Source organism: Podarcis filfolensis (assembly GCF_964270895.1).
Source record: "Podarcis filfolensis genome assembly, chromosome: 13".
Lineage (NCBI taxonomy): Eukaryota > Metazoa > Chordata > Lepidosauria > Squamata > Lacertidae > Podarcis > Podarcis filfolensis.
Window position 1 is genome coordinate 51,419,474 of NC_139615.1, and position 20,458 is coordinate 51,439,931.

A 20,458-nucleotide genomic window follows, 5' to 3' on the forward strand; every position below is an offset into this window, starting at 1 on the left:
AAAGGTCAGAGGGGGCAGGGCTTCTGTTGAAGTAGGTGATTAGCTGTGGGAGGAGCTTATCAGAGCTTGCAGGGCAGCGGCGCATGCCTAGTGGCGCGCGCAGTTTGATCCATCTTTTAGATTTAGGGGAGCTAGTCTCAAACGTTTGTTGGGGGAGACCTAGGTTTTTTTGGGGGGAGTTATTTGTCCTGTCTTCACGCTTTTTATGATGGAGGACCGCTGTAGTCACCCCCAACGACACATTCTCAAGATGGAGAGTGAGGGAACAGCTGCAGTCGCCTGCGGTTCCTGCGCAATGTTTGCCATCTTGCCAAAGGTTGCAGGCAGCTTTACCTGCAGCAATTGCATGTTGATTGCCCTCTTAGAAGACAACTGGAGGAACGTGTAGCTACACTCCAAAGAATTAGAGAGCTGGAGCTCTTCTTGGAAGCAACAGAGCACACCGTCTCCACCAAGGAGGAGACAGGGGACTCCCCTGAGAAGGAGGCTAGTTCACCAACACAGGAGCCAGATTTATGGAGAAACGTGACTCAAAGAAGTAGGAGGCCCAGGGTTCGCTCTGATTGTTTAGAAATACACAATCGCTTTGAGGTCTTCTCCCCTAGCATGGAAGACGAAGAGCAGACTCCATTTGAGGATCTCTCCCTCATTACAGTCGATCAGGTATATGAAGACGAGCAGCAAAGTCAGTCCTCAGGGAATGTGCAGGCGACCTTTGAACGGACAGCTCACGGAAGAACCCCGACCAGACCTAAGAGGAGGCGTGTAGTGGTGGTAGGGGATTCCCTACTGAGGGGAACAGAAGCAGTGATCTGTGGGCCTGACAAGATGTCTTGGGAAGTGTGCTGTCTCCCCAGGGCTAAGATCTAAGATGTAACTGAACGACTGCAAGGAATCATAAAACCCACTGACAAATACCCCTCCCTCTTGGTTCATGTGGGAACCAATGACACTGCAAGCAATAGCCTCCAGAAGATCAAAAGAGACTACGAGGCTCTGGGCAGGAAATTGAAGCAAGTAAATGCAGAAATTGTCATCTCATCTGTCCTCCCAGTTGAACGACGTGGCCCAGGGAGAGAGGGAAAAATAGTGGAAGTGAACAGCTGGCTTCGCAAATGGTGTAAACAGGAACAGTTTGGATTCTTAGATCACGGACAGCAGTTTCTTGAAGATGGATTTCTGGTGAGCGATGGGCTGCACCTCACAACGGTTGGGAGGAATGTTTTTGCCAAAAATCTCAGAAAACTCATCAGGAGGGCTTTAAACTGACTAATGTGGGGGAGGGAGACAGTGCTCCTGAAGGTAGGAGTCTATCAATTGATGAAGATGATCATCCAAATGTCATAGACCAAATGGAGCAAACAGCACACAGACCTAGTGGTGGGAGGAAAAAACCCTTAAATAAGAGACACTGGGGAATGATTAATGGACTTCAGTGTCTGTACACTAATGCGCAAAGCATGGGAAATAAACAAGATGAGCTTGAGCTCTTGGTACAGCAAACTAAATATGACATAATAGGCATCACTGAAACCTGGTGGGATAAGTCCCACGATTGGAATGTAATAATGGAGGGATACAATCTATTTCAGAGAAACAGACCAGACAAGAAAGGAGGAGGAGTGGCGTTATATGTCAGGGATGTGTATACCTGTGAAGAGATCCAAGATTTAGAACCTCAAAGCCAAAGTGAGAGCATTTGGGTCAAAATTAAGGGAGAGAAGAATAACAGTGACCTCATTGTGGGAGTTTACTATAGATCCCCAAGCCAAACGGAGGACATAGATGATGCCTTCCTGGAACAGATGGCCAAGCACGCAAAAGGAAGGGAGATAGTAGTAATGGGGGACTTCAATTACCCGGATATTTGTTGGATGTCAAACTCAGCCAAGAGCATAAGGTCAAACAGATTCCTCGCTGGCCTTGCAGACAACTTCATTGTCCAGAAAGTGGGAGAAGCAACAAGAGGAACAGCCATTTTAGATCTGGTCCTAACCAATGTTGATGACCTGGTTAGTGGGGTAGAAGTGGAAGGATCATTAGGCGCAAGTGATCATGCTCTTCTGAAGTTTACTATACAGCGGAAAGGAGCAGCCAAGCATACTAGGACTCAATTTCTTGACTTTAAGAAAGCCGACTTCATAAAACTTAGGGAAGTGCTGGGTGAGATCCCATGGACAGTAATACTAAAAAGAAAGGGAGCTCATGATGGCTGGGAGTTTGTTAAGAGGGAGATAGTAAAAGCACAACTTCAAGCAATACCAATGAGACGGAAACATGGAAGGTGCCTAAAGAAGCCAGGGTGGCTATCTAAAGAACTTTTAACTGAGTTAGGATTAAAAAAGGATGTGTACAAAAAATGGAAAAGGGGGGAAACCACCAAAGAGGAATTCAAACAAATAGCCAGCACGTGTAGACACAAAGTCAGAAAAGCTAAAGCACAGAATGAACTCAGGCTTGCTAGAGAGGTTAAAAGCAACAAAAAAGGCTTTTATGGGTATGTTCGTAGCAAAAGGAAGAACAAAGAAACAGTGGGGTCACTCAGAGGAGAAGATGGTGAAATGCAAACAGGGGACACAGAAAGGGCTGAACTCCTCAATGCCTTCTTTGCCTCAGTCTTCTCTGATAAAGAAAACAATGCCCGACCTGAAGAATTTGGAGCAAATGATTCAGCAGAGGAAACACAGCCCAGAATAACTAAGGAGATAGTACAAGAATACTTGGCTAGTCTAGATGTATTCAAGTCTCCAGGGCCAGATGAACTGCATCCAAGAGTATTAAAAGAACTGGCAGATGTGAGCTCAGAAACACTGGCAGTCATCTTTGAGAATTCCTGGAGAACAGGCGAAGTCCCGGCAGACTGGAGGAGGGCAAATGTTGTCCCTATTTTCAAAAAGGGGAAAAGAGAGGACCCAGATAATTACCACCCAGTCAGTCTGACATCAATACCAGGGAAGATTCTGGAGCAGATCATTAAGCAAACAGTCTGTGAGCACCTAGAAAGGAATGCTGCGATCACCAATAGTCAGCATGGATTTCTGAAAAATAAGTCATGTCAGACTAACCTGATCTCGTTTTTTGACAGAATTACAAGCCTGGTAGATGAAGGGAACGCAGTGAATGTAGCCTACCTTGATTTCAGCAAGGCATTTGACAAGGTGCCCCGTGATATTCTTGTAAAGAAGCTGGTAAAATGTGGTCTTGACTATGCTACCACTCAGTGGATTTGTAACTGGCTGACTGACCAAACCCAAAGGGTGCTCATCAATGGTTCCTCTTCATCCTGGAGAAGAGTGACTAGTGGGGTGCCACAGGGTTCTGTCTTGGGCCCGGTCTTATTCAACATCTTTATCAACAACTTGGATGATGGACTCAAGGGCATCCTGATCAAATTTACAGATGACACCAAACTGGGAGGGGTGGCTAACACCCCAGAGGACAGGATCACACTTCAAAACAACCTTGACAGATTAGAGAACTGGGCCAAAACAAACAAGATGAATTTTAACAGGGAGAAATGTAAAGTATTGCACTTGGGCAAAAAAATTGAGAGGCACAAATACAAGATGGGTGACACCTGGCTTGAGAGCAGTACATGTGAAAAGGATCTAGGAGTCTTGGTTGACCACAAACTTGACATGAGCCAACAGTGTGATGCGGCAGCTAAAAAAGCCAATGCAATTCTGGGCTGCATCAATAGGAGTATAGCATCTAGATCAAGGGAAGTAATAGTGCCACAGTATTCTGCTCTGGTCAGACCTCACCTGGAGTACTGTGTCCAGTTCTGGGCACCACAGTTCAAGAAGGACACTGACAAACTGGAACGTGTCCAGAGGAGGGCAACCAAAATGGTCAAAGGCCTGGAAACGATGCCTTATGAGGAACGGCTAAGGGAGCTGGGCATGTTTAGCCTGGAGAAGAGGAGGTGATATGATAGCCATGTTCAAATATATAAAAGGATGTCACATAGAGGAGGGAGAAAGGTTGTTTTCTGCTGCTCCAGAGAAGCGGACACTGAGCAATGGATCCAAACTACAAGAAAGAAGATTCCACCTAAACATTAGGAAGAACTTCCTGACAGTAAGAGCTGTTTGACAGTGGAATTTGCTGCCAAGGAGTGTGGTGGAGTCTCCTTCTTTGGAGGTCTTTAAGCAGAGGCTTGACAACCATATGTCAGGAGTGCTCTGATGGTGTTTCCTGCTTGGCAGGGGGTTGGACTTGATGGCCCTTGTGGTCTCTTCCAACTCTATGATTCTATCATTCTATGATTCTACTTAATAATTAACCTGTTAGGTTTTCTTCAGCTTCAATGGAAATTTCCATTCATGCTTTACCAGTACAATACGGGGGCATTATATATTTATTTTCCATTCCAATGTACATTAAATAATTATGCTTAATAGAGCGTGATGATGTTGCCAGCTAGCCACACAAGAAGCTTTTGGGGGGACTCTCCCTTGCTTGCTTATGGCCCCGCTGAGCTGCCGCCGCTACCAAAAACAGTGTGGCCTTTATCACAGCAGATGGCATCATTTCCGCCCCCCCCCCTCGTCTGCTTGGGAAATACAATAAAAGTTCGTTCCCATGTAACTTTCACACAGTAACATGCTCTGTTCTCTGCATGCAGGTGCTTGACACCATTGCAGTTGTCAATACAGTATATGAACTTGAAATTGGATGCTAAATTTATAGTTTAGGAACAAAACAATTTTATTCTTCTTGTGTTTTTATGACAGTGCTCTGTGTTCCTGATCAAAGGGTGTTAGATTTTACAAGTTTATCCTGTCTCCTCAAACTCCTATGCTGGCATTTGTAAGACTCCCCAGTGGCGTAGCGTGGGTTGTCAGCACCCGGGGCAAGGCAAGTAATTTGCGCCCCCTAACCCATGGATTTGCGCCCCCTAACCCGTGGATTTGCGCCCCCTAACCCATGGATTTGCCCTAACCCCAGATGTTGCGCCCGGTGCGGCCCGCCCCCCCTGCACCCCCCACGCTACGCCACTGAGACTCCCCCCCGATTTCTCATCCAGTTTGGAGATTTGTCTAGTGGACATGGGATCAGAATGTCTTTGTGTTTAATTGCTATGTAGTGACGTGGTCTTAGTCTATGTCCTCTGGCACCTTCTCCAGCATTAGATCAAACTACCCATTTGGGTTGCTGAACTATTTTCTTTCCTGCAGCAGTGTCACCCCAGGTCAAAGAGATTTTGCAGTGCATTGAAAGTCAACCTCCTATTTGATAGGGGAAATTAAATGTATGTATTCCCCACAGGCAATGATGATGCCATTGGGCAACTTTGTACAAACCACCACTTGGTGCAGTGGACAGAATTAGCAAGGTTGCCAGGACACAAGAGGCAAGAAAAATATTATATTAGTATAAAATAGTGGAGAGAAAAGACCTTTTCCATGATGCTGTGTTTCCCTTCTCTTTTTTCAGGATACTGCAGCACTTCAATACATCTGTGGAAGACTACACAGTCATCTTCACTTCAGGCAGTACAGCGGCACTCAAACTTGTTGCAGAGGCCTTCCCTTGGGTTCCTGAAACAGCAGAGGATCCTGGCAGCCGCTTTTGCTACCTCACTGATAACCACACATCTGTGGTGGGCATGAGAGCAATCGCTGATGCAATGAATGTATTGTCAGTTCCAGTGAAACCAAAGGATATACTGTCGGGGACAGATGACTTGGTGGCTGGAGGGAACAGCTGCAAAACACCTCACTTGTTCTGCTATCCTGCTCAGAGCAATTTTTCAGGGACTAGATATCCTCTTGCATGGATAGAACAGATAAAATCTGGGCAGCTCCGCCCCATCAAGGTCCCAGGGAAATGGAGTGTCCTCTTGGATGCAGCATCTTATGTCAGCACTTCTCCATTAGACTTAAGCCTCCATCAAGCAGACTTTGTGCCTCTGTCATTCTATAAGATGTTTGGATTCCCCACTGGTCTAGGCGCACTGCTGGTGAAGAATGAAGCAGCTGCTTGTCTGAGGAAAGTCTATTTTGGAGGGGGAACTGCAGCTGCCTACCTTGCAGGAGAGGATTTCTATTTACCAAAAAAATCAGTGGCTGAGAGGTAAAACACAATCTCCTTAATAAAACTCCTGTTACCTAGGTTCTAGAATAATGTTCCATCAGACCTGAGGCACTGACGGAACCATACAGGTCCTATGTCTTGATGCTGGGGATTGTTCTATCTGAAATTCACTTTGAAAATATACTTTTAGTAAGTGGTGGAGCAGCTTCACATGGGGTTTATGTTGAGTCATACTAAATGCCAAGGAATTAAAAATGCACTGAAAAATATATTAAGCCTTCCAAATCCACACCAACTAAATCTCAAAAGTGTGTGACTACGTGTTCCATTTAGACATCCAAATTCCAGCTTATGCAAAGTTACTCGTAGCAAAAAGGCAATTTAAGATGTTCAGTATCAATCATGTTTCACTTGAGATGCTTCCGGTCCCACCCCACCCACCCCTGGCACTTAAATTATTAAGCATTTTTAGTGTGTTTTCTTAATTTGCTAGGTCCTTCTGTGATGTTGCATTTAACTAATGAGATATAAAAGAGCACTCCCAGTGATAATTATCTGTTTTAATAAGTGATATGGTTCACTTCTACATAATCTGAGTCCGTATTAGACTTGTTAACTTAAATCAGAAATAAAAATACTTCAATTAGAAATATTGTGCTGCAGGATTCTGATGGCCATTCTGACATTCCCATACTTTAAATAAATGTGCTTACCGTCACAAAATTTCAACTAGGGCTGATCGTCTAGCCTGGCCAAATTATCAGAGGTTTTAGGGACAGTGGTGGCACTTGTTTGAGTGGGAGGTAACATGGGGTCATAGAATATGGGACAGGCTGTACCCCTCCCCAATCCCTGTCAACAGTGCTGTGTCATCACATAACATCATTTCCTGGAATATTTGAAACTGTAAATTCACTAAGTACCCTCTCACCTGAAATACTTTCCTCCTGCCTCTGCCCCAAATAATTGGAAAAAGGTTCTAGAAAGGCAGATGGGAGGTGGTTTTGCCAAACTGTGGGAAACACTGTATTAAGGTAGCTGTGTAAGCTGAAGTCTGTCTTTAAGCCCAACTAACTGCTAGCTCTTTGTCTCATTGTTTTTTTAAAAAGGGTACTGCATTTTTCCATAAGAGGAAAAGGTCAGGGAATATACACAGTAGCTTTTTTCAGTGAATAAGGTTTTGCTCTTGTGATATTTCAGGTGTATAGCATACTAGCATAATATTGTACAGGGGAGTCTGATGGCATCAACTACTGTTTGGTGGTTGATGCCTTCTTGGTAGATGGATCTGTCTGGACTGCAGTGGATGGTATAGTTTCAGACGTAAAGGTCAGAGGGGGCACTGATGTCTGATAGTAACAGTTGCATAACCTGTTCTGTAGAACCTTCCTACCTCATACTGTAAGGATAAAACAAGCAGTCTTTCAATATTGCTCTGGATTCCTTGGATGAAAGGAAGGATATAAAGTAAACACACTTATTGACTGAGGTGTTCATTCCTGGTTGTATTCTGTGCCATCAGTCTAGGAGGCTGATCATTTTGCTTCTTTAAGTAAGTATGTTTTGTTGAGAGTAAGTGTGCTTCTCAGTTTGTTGCAGCATTATTCTTCCTAACCAGAGGCAAAATGACCATGTTTTGGTGCCAACCATCTTATCAGATCTGCTTTTCATTGCTTGATGCATACCCATGAAAATATGGGTATGCATCCTATGTAAGAGTTGTAAGTGCCATAAAACTACCTCCAGAAATGGGAGCAGGAATTATATAGAAATGTGTTTTTTGGGATCCAGAAATAAAGAGGTGAAAGGATGTTAGGCCTGCTTGGGTCACAGGCATTTGTGCTGCAATAAATTAACTAGGGGCTTGTCCACTTATTTATTCAATTTATTTCTGCTTGCCCCATGCTTTCTAGGCACAGGTCCAAGTGGTGTTGCCTTTGCCCGGCCACTTGCCCTTAGAAAACCCGCTCTTTAGCACTAAATCGGAACAAGCAGCAATCTGTGAAAAATCTGATTGCCATTTGTTCCAATACAGTGCTAAACTGCAGGTTTTCCCAGGGGAAAGTACTGGGCCAAACGGAAGTGTGGACAAGCCCTGGTTGAAAATAAGGAGGCATCTGATGTGCCTCTGTGAGTGTCACAGGAGGAGGAGGAGTTTGGATTTGATTTCCCGCTTTATCACTACCCGAAGGAGTCTCAAAGTGGCTAACATTCTCCTTTCCCTTCCTCCCCCACAACAAACACTCTGTGAGGTGAGTGGGGCTGAGAGACTTCAAAGAAGTGTGACTGGCCCAAGGTCACCCAGCAGCTGCATGTGGAGGAGCGGAGACACAAACCCGGTTCCCCAGATTATGAGTCCAATCGATCCCGGTTCACCAGATTACGAGTCCACCGCTCTGAACCACTACACCACACTGGTTCTCTGGAAGTACCTCTTTCCATTCAATCTCCTCTAGGGTTTGTTAATTCTTCTGTGCCTTTACATTTGAAAGTTATTGCAGAGACACAGCAGTATTGCTCGCCTTCGCAAGATGATTCCTGTTGATCTCTGTGAAATTCAGTATTTGGGGCTTCCCTGTTTTGCATTCAGTACAAAGGGCAGCCAACTGTTCTCCCCGCCCTCCCACCCACCCTTAGTACCATCACGACCTTTTTCTGATTGTTTGTACAATATATTGATGTGTCAGTGTGCCCCTCAGTCCTGTGTTTGAATACTTAGGTCAACTGGATAATCTTAGTTAATTATAAACCCTTGTTCTACTACAAAAGCCAATATTGGTGACGTTCAGACAAAAGCTGCAATCCTGTGCTTACATCAGGCTTCCTCAACCTTGGCCCTCCAGATGTTTTTGGCCTGCAACTCTCATGATCCCTAGCTAGCAGGACCAGTGATCAGGGATGATGGGAATTTTAGTCTCAAAACATCTGGAGGGCTGAGGTTGAGGAAGCCTGGCTTAGATATTCATCCTCGGTTCCATTGAGTTCAATACTTCTTTGTACACAGAAGGCAGCGCAGAATTTACAGCCAGGATTGCTTATGAATTCCAAAGCCCATCCAAAATATAACCTAGTTACCAGCTCTTAGGGAGGATGTATGGAAAGGGACAATGAGATTCAGGGCCTTTTCTTTTGGGGGTCCCTGACTTTGGAAACTTTCCCTAGGGAGGGAGACCTTCTAGCTGTTAAAAAGAACCTTCTAAACAGGAATGGCTTAACATATCTGAAGAGCTGTCACACGGCAGGTAGAGCAAGTTTGTTTTCGCCTGCTGTGGAGGGAAGGACCTGTACCAATGGATTCAAGTTACAAGAAAGGAGATTCCGACTAAACATCAGAAAGAGCTTTCTGACAGTAAGAGCTGTTCAACCGTGGAACGGATCCCCTGGAAAGTGGTGGACTCTCTTTCCTCGGAGGTTTTTAAGCAGAGATTGAATGGTCATCTGTCATGTGTGACTTAGTTGCAGGGGTTGGACCAGATGACTGTCAAGGTCCCTTCCAATTTTGCAATTCTGTGATTCTATGATTTCTGGCAGGGTAGGAAGAGGGAGCACAGTTATTGCGCTCCATATTTAGTTTGTGTTTTAGAATCTTCTGTGTTAGAATAATTCTCCATTGTGTTTATTGAAATAGTGGTTACACCTCTTTAAGCCAAATAGGCTGCTTAAAAGGGGAATTGTTTTTTATAATGCCCTCCTGGTGGCAGAGCAAGACAGACTCTTCCCACCCTACCCACCGGATATGCATATTCTCTGAGACATGTATATAAAGCCATAGCATTTGAATAGGGTGCCAGGGCATAAAATGCAAAGCACATAGGCATACAAATCAGGAATGAGTTGTAGAATCCATGAATCCATGAACAGTGAGTTTTGGGCCTGTGAGCACTGGAGTTTTTTGCCTTTTCAAATTTTATTCTCACACATGGAGAATTTAACATACGCACTTTATTTCCCATCATTTTCTGGGGGAAATACCAGGCTTCATTCAATCATTATTGAAGACACCATCAAACAGAATGCCCCTGTGAGTAAGATTATTTGTGGTCCTTGTTAACTATCTAAAGAACTGTGATGTTCTTAAGAGAATAAATTAAGTTCCTGAGCACAATTTCTTGAAATACACATGACTACGGGGCATGGTACATTGTTCTCTCTGACAGTAAAATGGAGTAGACTGAGAGATTGCCTCACAGTGCTGGTGCCTTACACATGTGACCTAATGCATTGTCAGCATTGCTACTTGTGCCACATTTGTCACCAGTGTGTGGCAGAGATATTATGCAGAGAATGTTAATAGATATATTTTTTTCCTCCCAGAACTGTTTGCCCAACAGTCTTCAGCTTGGCATTGTCCCCTGTGATGTTGCAAGCAAGGGCTTTTAGATTATGGTGTCAGAGTGACCTAGAGTCGTAACACAGGACGTTCTGAGTAAATGTTCAATATATGCTTAGTGTAAGATAAGAAATTACATGTCAGACAAGGACTTGAGGATCCTTTGGTTCATGACATGGTTCATGACACATGAGTGCTGTGGACCCTAGTTTCCACACCATAAACCTCCAGTACTTTGCCTCTTTGGCACATATACGCTTTTGTAAATATGTGCACTCCTATGTTTAGGAATTGGTACATTGTTTAGAACCTGAGACTATGTCTGGGATGGTTCTACGTGTTTACTGGATAAATGTGTGGAAACTGGAAGAGCTCTTAAAATATATGTTAATTTTTTTATTGTTGGATAATCTAACCTGGAATGCTTCCTAATGTAAGCATTTACATTTGGCTGTGGATTATGGCCCCCAAAATGATACAGGACGCTTAGGAAATGAATTGATGTGTGCATTCCATCACCCATTCTCTGCACTGAAATGATTGTGGCAGAGGATACAGAGGAGCTCCTTTGAGAACTTTCGAGACTCTGAATCAGAGTGATGGATTGTTACTTTTATTTGCAGATACATTGTTTATTAATTAATTATTTACTGGGCAACATTTGGATTGTTTTTCTTACCAACAGGGGCAGTGTTTCCACCAAAGCAACTAAATTTTTAAATTCATGTGGTGTGAGGTATGTTATGCTCCTTTTTTTCGAATGAATCTTCCCCAGATGGAAAAAAAATGATACAAGGAATTTAGTTTTTAATGGTTTTGAATCAAGACCTCCATTCACAGGGCAGGAACTGAAATGTATTTGGGAACTATTACAGCACATTTAATAAATTACATTCTAAAAAGATGTGGAGGTAAGAAGTGACAAGGAAGGCTGTGTTCTAAAATCTTGTAACAAGGAAAGAGTTTATATGTTTATCTTAGTATGACAGCAGAATATGTTGGTAAAATAAATCACTTTAGCAGCTTGCCTTAAATCCATTTACAATGAAAATTGGGGCGAAAACCACTGGAGAAACTTTTTTAATTATGCTGCAGAGTTCTCAGGAACAAGACTAATTCCAACACAGGCATTTTTTATTAGGAAACTGAAGCAGTGCAATTTCCCCCTTCTAGTAGGTATGAAAAGCCTGTTTGAAGAATATATTGCTACTCAGGACATTTCTGGACTATTATTGTTTCCCTCCCTCTGCCCACTTAAAATACTGCTTCCCTTACTTTGGATATGAGGTGTTATTGAAATGGCTGGAGGAGTATCTTGTGATGCTAATAGCTGCCCTCCTGCATTATCTGTGTCTCCTTAGAATGTGAAATCTTTGGCTTTATGAGGTAGAGGGGAAAGAGCTGTTGTTGAAATCCCCTTTCAGCCAGTGGCGTGAGGTGGAATTTTTCATGGGGGAACAGTTAGGGTTGTAGAGTTGAGGACCCCAAGGAATCTCCACTCAAACATCCCTGGCAGATGCCTAAAAACCTTCAGTCTCCCAAGGAAGTCCATTCCCAGCCGGTCAGTTTGCCCACTCCTAGCACCTTGCAAAAAAAGGGGGGGGGGAATGGCTTTGCTTTGTTTTTTTCAAAAAGACAACCCCAGGCGGAAGGTGGATTCTACCCTCTCACTAAAAAAAAACATTTTAAACACCCCCGCTTTCTTCATCATCTCCCTTTCTATGATTGTGCTGTTAGCTGTTGAATGTTGCTGCTGTTCTTTCAGGTTCTGGCAGATTGGGGCTAGGTCAGGGGTCAGCAAACTTTTGCAGCAGGGGGCCGGTCCACCATCCCTCTGACCATGTGGAGGGCCAGACTGTATTTTGAAAAAAATTAATGAACAAATTCCTATGCCCCACAAGTAACCCAGAGATGCATTTTAAATAAAAGCATACATTCTACTCATGTAAAAACACTCTGATTCCCAGACCGTCTGTGGGCCAGACTGAGAAGGCAATTGGGCCGCATTCGGCCCCCGGGCCTTAGGTTGCCTACCCCTGGGCTAGGTGGTTGTTTTATTGAAACACCATGCTTTCAAAAGACACACACAAACACGGAGGCTGAAGGTGAGGAGGGAGGAAGTGAGATATGAAGGTTCCTGGGTTCTTGTCTTCCACTCCCACCCCATGGGCTTTCCAGCTGCTCTTCCTGTACAATGAAGGGGAAGGGGCTGCAGTTCTGCTTCAAGCCGCCCCTTCCTGCTCTTGCATGTGTATTGCTGTGCAGGGTCATGCAGTTTTGCAGCCTTTGCGGAGGTAATCAGAGAGACAAACACAGAAGAAGAAGAAGAAGAAGAAGAAGAAGAAGAAGAAGAAGAAGATGATGCAGAAGAAGAGTTTGGATTTGATATCCCGCCTTTCACTCCCTTTAAGGAGTCTCAAAGCGGCTAACAATCTCCTTTCCCTTCCTCCCCCACAACAAACACTCTGTGAGGTGAGTGGGGCTGAGAGACTTCAAAGAAGTGTGACTGGCCCAAGGTCACCCAGCAGATGCATGTGGAGGAGCGGAGACGCGAACCCGGTTCCCCAGATTACGAGACTACCGCTCTTAACCACTACACCACACTGGCTCTCACAGAGATGCACATGCACACATGGGCGTAGCCAGGATTTTTGTCAGGGAGACAGGCCTTTTGTTGGGGGGGCAGAACCTCAGCTATGTATTTTTATAGATTTTTATTGATTTTGGGGCTTCCTGCTCCCCTGGCTATGCCCATGCACGCACACACACACACACACACACACACACGGAGCCTGGAGACACTGGCTAAGCAGGTACACAGAAAGGTGCTGCTGGGCGCATTAAGGGGGCTAGGCTAGTCCCACCAGTTGATGGACTGCACACTGTTGCTTTCAGCCCTTAAAGTTCACTGTATTTCTATGGAATGTCACAAGATGTTATACATTTATTTATTGCATTTACATACAATCTTCTGCCAAACTACCCAATTTTTATATACTAAAACAAACAAATGCAGATTTTCTCAGGCAGATTGATGGAATTTACTGGCATAGACTTTTTTTCTTCCGACTTCCCTCAGGGCAGCCCTTGAGCCGATATAAGACGAGTAACCCATGCGATTCTCCCAAGGCTAATTGATGGCCTCATAGAACTGTGCTGAAGTTCAATATATGAACTTCAATATATGAAGTTGAATATAAATTCAATTGCTAGTTAAGAAGTTGGATTCAGTAATCGAGTGATGCTTAAGCTTGATTCAGTGTCAGGACAGTAAAATTGATCAGACACTCCCAGGGATTACCCCAACCCAAAACAGGCATACTAAAGCAGACTCTGTGTTAATGTGGAAAGAGGGAAGGAGAAAATGAAGTTCATTTTAATTCGCTGTACTCTGGAAAGTGCTGCCTCTCTTCACATCTAGTTGGAACAATTCAGTAACTTTTTTCCATTTCATCCTTTTGCTTTCTCTGCATGCCTAAATTAGTTAATTATCATATTTCACTAAACAATGACATCGATTCAAGCACTTTCTACTGGGTTTTGGAAACTTCTCCCTGTGTTTTTAGCCTGAAGCTGTTTTTCTGTGAAATAATCTGCATATAGTTAGCTTTCAAGATGTTCAGCAGGACATCTTAAGAAGACTTAGTTGCTGAGTAACTGTCACACAGAAGTGGGTCTTAGTATTATGTTCCAAATTACATTTCAGGCAGTATGACAAATAGCATCATAATAACTTTAACTCAGTTGTCATTAATTATAACTGAAATGTAATCACAGCTGGGATTTTGCCTAGTAATTGCAAGCTATAAAGGCAAAAATTAATATGTACAGGGGAAAACATACTTTCATAAACTTAGGTAGTAAATTGAGGCAATATATCTGCATGACCTGAAAAATCCCAACAGGCTGAGGTTAAGATAGGAAAATGTTTGGAACAGTTTCAAATGTTTCCTTTACGGATTTTACTGCATTGAATGCCAGATTGTCTGTGTGTGTTTTGTGTCATCCAGCTGCCAGTGCTCAGCTGTGGAAGTAGTCAGAAAAGGACAGGCAAGAGGTATAGATAAAATATTTAATCCCACATAGCAGAGCTCCACTGGCTGCTAGTCTGTTTCCAAGTTACATTTAAGGTTCTGATATTGACCTTTCAAGCCCTGTGTGACCTGGGGCGCATTAGAGTGAGTGCCTGTTTTTCATCACTGAGGTAGAGAAATGTTTCCAGCCCAAGGGCTCATTGCCTCATAGGCCGCTTGCCAGTGTTGGGCAGGACCCAGTGGCGCCAACCGTAGGGTGTGGAAAGGGCTTCAGCCCCCTCATTATTTGAGGGTAGGGGGCTGAGCCCCCTCAATATTGAGGGGGCCACTATCTTGTGTAGCCTGCTGCTGCCAGGCGGGTGGGATGCACGGAGGGTGAAGATCACCCTCCATGCACCCCCCTGCTGTTGCCAGGTGAGAGCTTGTGCGGGGGTTGAAGAGCTGTGTAGCCCATCCACTGCCACCACCAGGTGAGCACTCATGCACTGGGTGGGGGCGGGACACGCAGAGGGGCGCATGAGGTCATGCATATGACGACACGTGATACCGGGCCCCCTCAACGTGGGGGACAAGTCGGTGCCCCTGGCAGGGCCAAAGGCAAAAGTGAGTTGAGCAATATACACAACTCTTGCCTGTGTGCAGTAGGCGACAATTCTGCCGTGTATTCAAGGAAACAAGGGGGCTGGTCCCATTTCCATGACATTTCAGCAAGGCCAAAGCACTTGGGGAGGGTCTTGAGCCAGTGAGGGGTGTGACCAGGGCAGAGGCATTGCTTGGGAAGAATCCCAGGGGCCAGGGGCCAAGGACTGGAGGGCCACATTTGGATTCTGAGCCAGAGGTTCAGTACCAGTATGTTATTGCTATATGTCAACATTGCGATCTTCTGATTGACCCCTGCTCTTTTCTTTCCCATCTCAAGTGCTGTGGTGGCCATCCAATCAGGGCAAGTACCGGTACTTTGCGGCAGTGAAACCTTGTTCATTAAACGCTCCTCTTCACAGAGCCCATGAACCTAGCTCATACCTTGGGAGAGTAAATATTTCTGCCCTGGAGCTTTCCTTTTGTTGTGTTAATTGTAGAAATAATGGGGTTTTAATATGGTTAGTTACAAAGGGAACTTACTATAAACCTTATGGTAGTAAGCCATGTTGTGTATCTGTTGAGTGGAAAGGCAGGATTAAAAAATATATATTATATAATTCTCCAGCAAGGAACAGGGCTTATTGAAGCCTTGGTAGCTAATCTACTTTTAGCCCAGTATGGAGGATTCTGGTGACTCTGCTCCCAAAGGAAAAGTGATATTAAAATTCCCCAATCCAGGGTTAAATCTCTGTGTTGCTGAAATTCAAACTTGCAAATGGGTTCACAAGAGGTATTAGTCAGTGCAATGCTAGAGTGACATAAATGCATCTCTGGCAGTTATAACAGCAGAGCAGGTGAAAATGGGGCCTGTCACGAGCAGGACGTAGGTATGACATAATTGTGTCACATCCAAAGACCCTCTGAGTTCATTTTTTATCTCTTGCCAGAGTGTTTGGTGTTACTTCTCTTATTCCCCTGCCTGCCTCCCCTCCCCCCATGTCACTTAAAATAGAATATGAAATTTTAAAATAGCAGGATTGTTTCATAAAATTCTGCTTTGCACACTTGTTATACAGGACATATTTCTAGGCTTCCTCTGACTGAAGTTCTGCCAGTAATTCACAGTTCTGTGTATGTAAGCATTTGATACACTCATCAGGGAATCCCTTGGTTTTGGCAAGTGGTCTCAGATTTGGCAAAGAAGAGTGTCATCTCCTGGGTGAGACAGGGGATGCTTTTAGAGCCTATGTGGAGATTTACAGCAGAGGATTCCCTTGAGGGTTGTTTGGTGCAGAGATGACATACCCTCCCCCTCACAGATGCTATGCACAGTATTACCATGTACCCCACACTCTCTCTCTCCCTCTCTGCCTTGGAGATGCCTGGTTCATTTCCTCCTCCAATCCATCAGTGTTTGAGCCTCCTTCTCTCCATTTTTCCTACCCCATGTCTACCCCAAAAGGATTGGTTTTTGTTGTTTAGGCTGCTCCAGCCTCCCCGCCTAACAGCTGGCGTGCGGGATAGCACAGCAGCAGCAGCCGCCTCTTTCCTGCGCGTCCTCCAGCTTCCTGTTGGCCCCAGAGCTTCAATTCTAGTGGTGGTTATTTTTGGATACAGTATTTTTGGCATGGATTGGCATAAGAGTGGCAGAGAGGGCGTTTAAAGGATGTTTAGAGAATGCTCCCCACTTTATGTGATTTAACATGTGGGGAGGGCCCAGAACATAACCCCTGTGTAAGTGGGGAGTCACCTGTATTGTGGGGTGGGTGAAATAAATGTCTCCACAAAATACATGCAAATGAAAAACACATCAAACATGATTTAGCCGAGTCTCTTTTGCTGTTAACATCTTTGCAACTACTTCCCAGTGTCTCACACTTGGAAAAGACAGACACTAACACATCTCACTTTTCTTTTAAAAAGAGAGAGGGGGGGGGGAGCAAATTATACCACCCACAGTCCTAAGTAAGACTGAACTACTTTTTCTATAGCCTCTTAGCCCCCAGATTTGGAGCACAGGTTTATGTTTTCTCCCTTGTGTAAGATGTCTGTACTGCAAGATGATAAATTGCAAATGAGTTTTTTTGTGCATGTGCTGAATTATAAGTTGATGCAGTGTATACCAACTTGTAGTCTGTATCAAGACCCCCCCCCCCCGCTTCTCTGGCATCAGTGATCATTTTCTTTTTCTCCCCCAATGCCCTGCAAATCTTGTTTCTTAGTGGGCTCATGCTAAGTCAAGCACTTTGGGGATTGGCCTGCCCAATAATTACTGTTGGAGACTTAATTGAAGTATTTTGACAGTCTGTTCTAATTATCTTCCTTCAAACCTACCAATGCAAGTAGGTTTATTATGGGTTCTTTAAACCTGGGATTGGTCTCTCTAGAGAGATTAATATGTTAAATATCTGAGTTTTAATTAATACAGTTTCTTAGTCCCAATAAGACCTTGTTCAAATACTACAGTGGGGATTAAGGTAACCATTTCAAAATAAGTCCCTACAGAGAAAGGACATTTGTACCCTGGTTGAGCTCTCCCTTGGGGTGACATGTTACAGGAGAGATTCATCAGATAGTCCCTTGAGGAAGAATAATCGTACAGTACAAGAAAGCCAGGTGTGTGCTGCTTGAACTTTTGAACCCTGCCTGGGAAACGCTGGAAGTCAGGGTGTCAAATTCCCATCTTGGGGTTGCAGATACATGGAGCCACTTTGAATTTCCTTCCCATAGTCAAAAGTCAAGACTGATTTAAGATTTATTAGATGAGAAAAAATGGCAGTTCTACCAAATTCACTTTGACTATGGTGATGTCTTGTTTGGTTGCTGTACATATTTGGATATGCTGCATGAAATACCTGAAAAGTCTAGCAAATCCCTTTCCTGCAATTTAATACTGAATATATATATTCCCATATTTTCCCCGAGCGAGACTCAAGGCAGTTTACATATAAAAACAAGAATGGCTAAAAACAGAGAAAAATATGATTAAAAACAATTAAACATTAATCAAATTAAAACTATGAAACTATAAATTAAAACTATAAAGCCTGTTTAAACTTTAAAACAGACAAATAATTCCCACAAAACAGCATGGCACCAACCCTTTCATTAAAAGCAGTCAATTCCCCAAAGAAGGACCTGCCAGCGGAAGGATAAAAAGGAGGGAGCCAGTCTAGTTCTCGTGGGAGGGAGTTCCAGATTCTAGGAGCAGCCACTGAGAAGGCCCTTTCCCATGTCCCTGTGAGGGTGGCGGGACTGGGAGAAGGGCCTCCCCTGAAGATCTCAGAACCCAGGTAGGTTCATTTGAAGGAACATGGTCTTTCAGATAGCTTGGGCCTAAGCCATGTGGGGCTTTATAAATAATAACCAACACTTTCAGGTTTCCCCAGAAACAGACAGGTAGCCAGTGATCTGTTGCAGCAAGGGAGTCATCATCTGCTCCCTATAACCAGTCCCAGTCAGCAGTCTGGCTGCAGCTCTTGAGCCAGTTGACGTTTCAGAGCACTTTTCAAAGGCAGCCCCACGTAGAGCGCGCTACAGAAAGCTCCCCCCCCCAGCTGAAATGGTGCCACTGCAGCTCTTGTGAGAAAGAGCCATTCTCTGCATTGTTATAGCTAGGTCAATATCTTCCTAAGGAAGATATGCTAAATAACTTTTGATTTTTATAGTGTGTAAATGAATAAGCAACAAAAGTTGATTGCAATGTGATTTATTTATTTTTTCAATCCATGTAGGTTTGAGGATGGGACTGTTTCTTTCCTTGATATTATTGCACTAAAGCATGGATTTGATGCCTTGGAAAGACTTACAGGTTAGTCTGCTGTCCTGACATTAAGTTCTGTGTCTATAAAACCAAGGTTTGTTGGTTTTCTAGGTAAAACACGTGAGTTACAACCCGGGTTACCCATGACCAAAGGCCTTGTGAAGCTTTAACGGGGGAAATAGATAATTGCTTTGAAGCCTGAAACAGTTGAATCAGTTATCATGCAACCAGCTAGATGAGCAATGGTAAAAATCTTAGCAGTGTTCATATCACCTAGTCTTCGAAAAAAAATTAAATTTTCACCAGACCCAGTACCACCAGCTGATTGATGTTCTAGCATGGAGCATGAACGCAGAAATATGCAGCTCAGTCCTATCCATATTTACTAGCGCTGTGCAACTGCTTCAGACAAATCTTGAATTCCAAACCAAATTAGCTGTTTTCAGACCAAATTGTGTCCAACCAGCTCCAGATTGGTCCAGAGCTCCCCTTCCTTATTTCCTATCTAGAAGTAGTCTTGCACTACCCAACATTCTTTCTAACTACATTGCAGGGTCAGATAGTTAAAGTTATTGAAGAACTATATAGTCAGTCTCATGAACAATTACACCTTATAGAACAGGTTAAGCTGGGTTAAGCCATTCATCTGGGAGCAAGCATTATTCAGCTCAACAGGACTTTTGAGTAGGCAGGTGTAGAATTGCACTGTAATTATTCAAAGTTTCATCACTAGGATTTGTGAACAAACTCTAGTGTTCTGCATAATGCACGGGAAGAATGTATTAAATGTATTCATAATATGTGGTATGGTGATCATAAGTTCCACCACAATGCCAGTCTTTTTCATTACCTCAGAGCACTTCATAAACGGTAAACCAGAGCAGCTAAAGTAATCTTATTGCAAGATTCTTACAGAATTTAGTATATTATGTTGAAGTACTGCTGCTCTCAAGAGGCCACCCATGAGGTGGCCCACCCATGAGGTGGGGTGAAGCAGCTGCCTTGGGTGGCAGAAACCTCCAAGATGGCAACTAGCCTGCCCCACTGCCTCTGTCATCGGGGAAGATCTTGCCAGAACCTGCCATCACCACCATTTTGCAACACTGCCACTCAAAGTGGGCCAAAATATTTTTTCTTAAGCTATACATGGGCATGGCAGTCAAAGTGCTTTAACTTTTGTGCTATAAATTATGTAACTGCCACAAATTCCGTTGAACTGTAATGACTGGATGAGATCTGTGGCTGAACATAAAAAAGCCCCGTCTTCATCTACTCCTGCAAAGGGAATTGTGTTTGTCCTGGGAAAAGTAGGGAAAAAAGACTTGGGGTGGTGGTGCTTGCAGCCCAGGATAAAGAGTAAAGATCAGGGCAACTGCCGAAAGAAAAACGGACATTATTTATGTATGCAATGACAGAGGCAAGAATTCTGATAGCACAGAACTGGAAGACTGGAGAAATACCATCAAAGGAACAATGGCAGAGTTGGCAAAGTTAACAGATAAACTGCGTAAAAAAGACAATAGTGACTTTGAAAAAGAATGGGAACCTTTTACATCATATTTGCAGAAACAACAACAACAACAAAAATTAGAGTCATTGGCAGGATTTAAATAAACATTTGCAATTTTATTTATAAAAAACAAGAAGCCTAATAGTATGACAATATAGAAGTATATATAAACAGCAGAATGCAATATGAGATGGAATAAA

At 43.7% G+C, this 20,458-nt stretch overlaps 1 protein-coding gene across 3 annotated transcripts in view; it reads left to right on the forward strand.

Annotated features, from left to right (window-relative positions):
* The window catches only part of MOCOS (molybdenum cofactor sulfurase), a 563,966-nt gene that overhangs the window by 18,718 nt on the left and 524,790 nt on the right, over positions 1-20,458 (forward strand). For all 3 annotated transcript variants that reach the window (XR_014541270.1, XR_014541271.1, XM_083583835.1), the window contains exons 4-5: positions 5,440-6,078; positions 18,720-18,796. Coding sequence is in view for 1 of the 3 variants with exons in the window: in XM_083583835.1 (XP_083439961.1) it covers positions 5,440-6,078; positions 18,720-18,796 (716 nt within the window). In the remaining 2 variants the exon portion in view is untranslated. The remainder of the gene's footprint in view (positions 1-5,439; positions 6,079-18,719; positions 18,797-20,458) is intronic.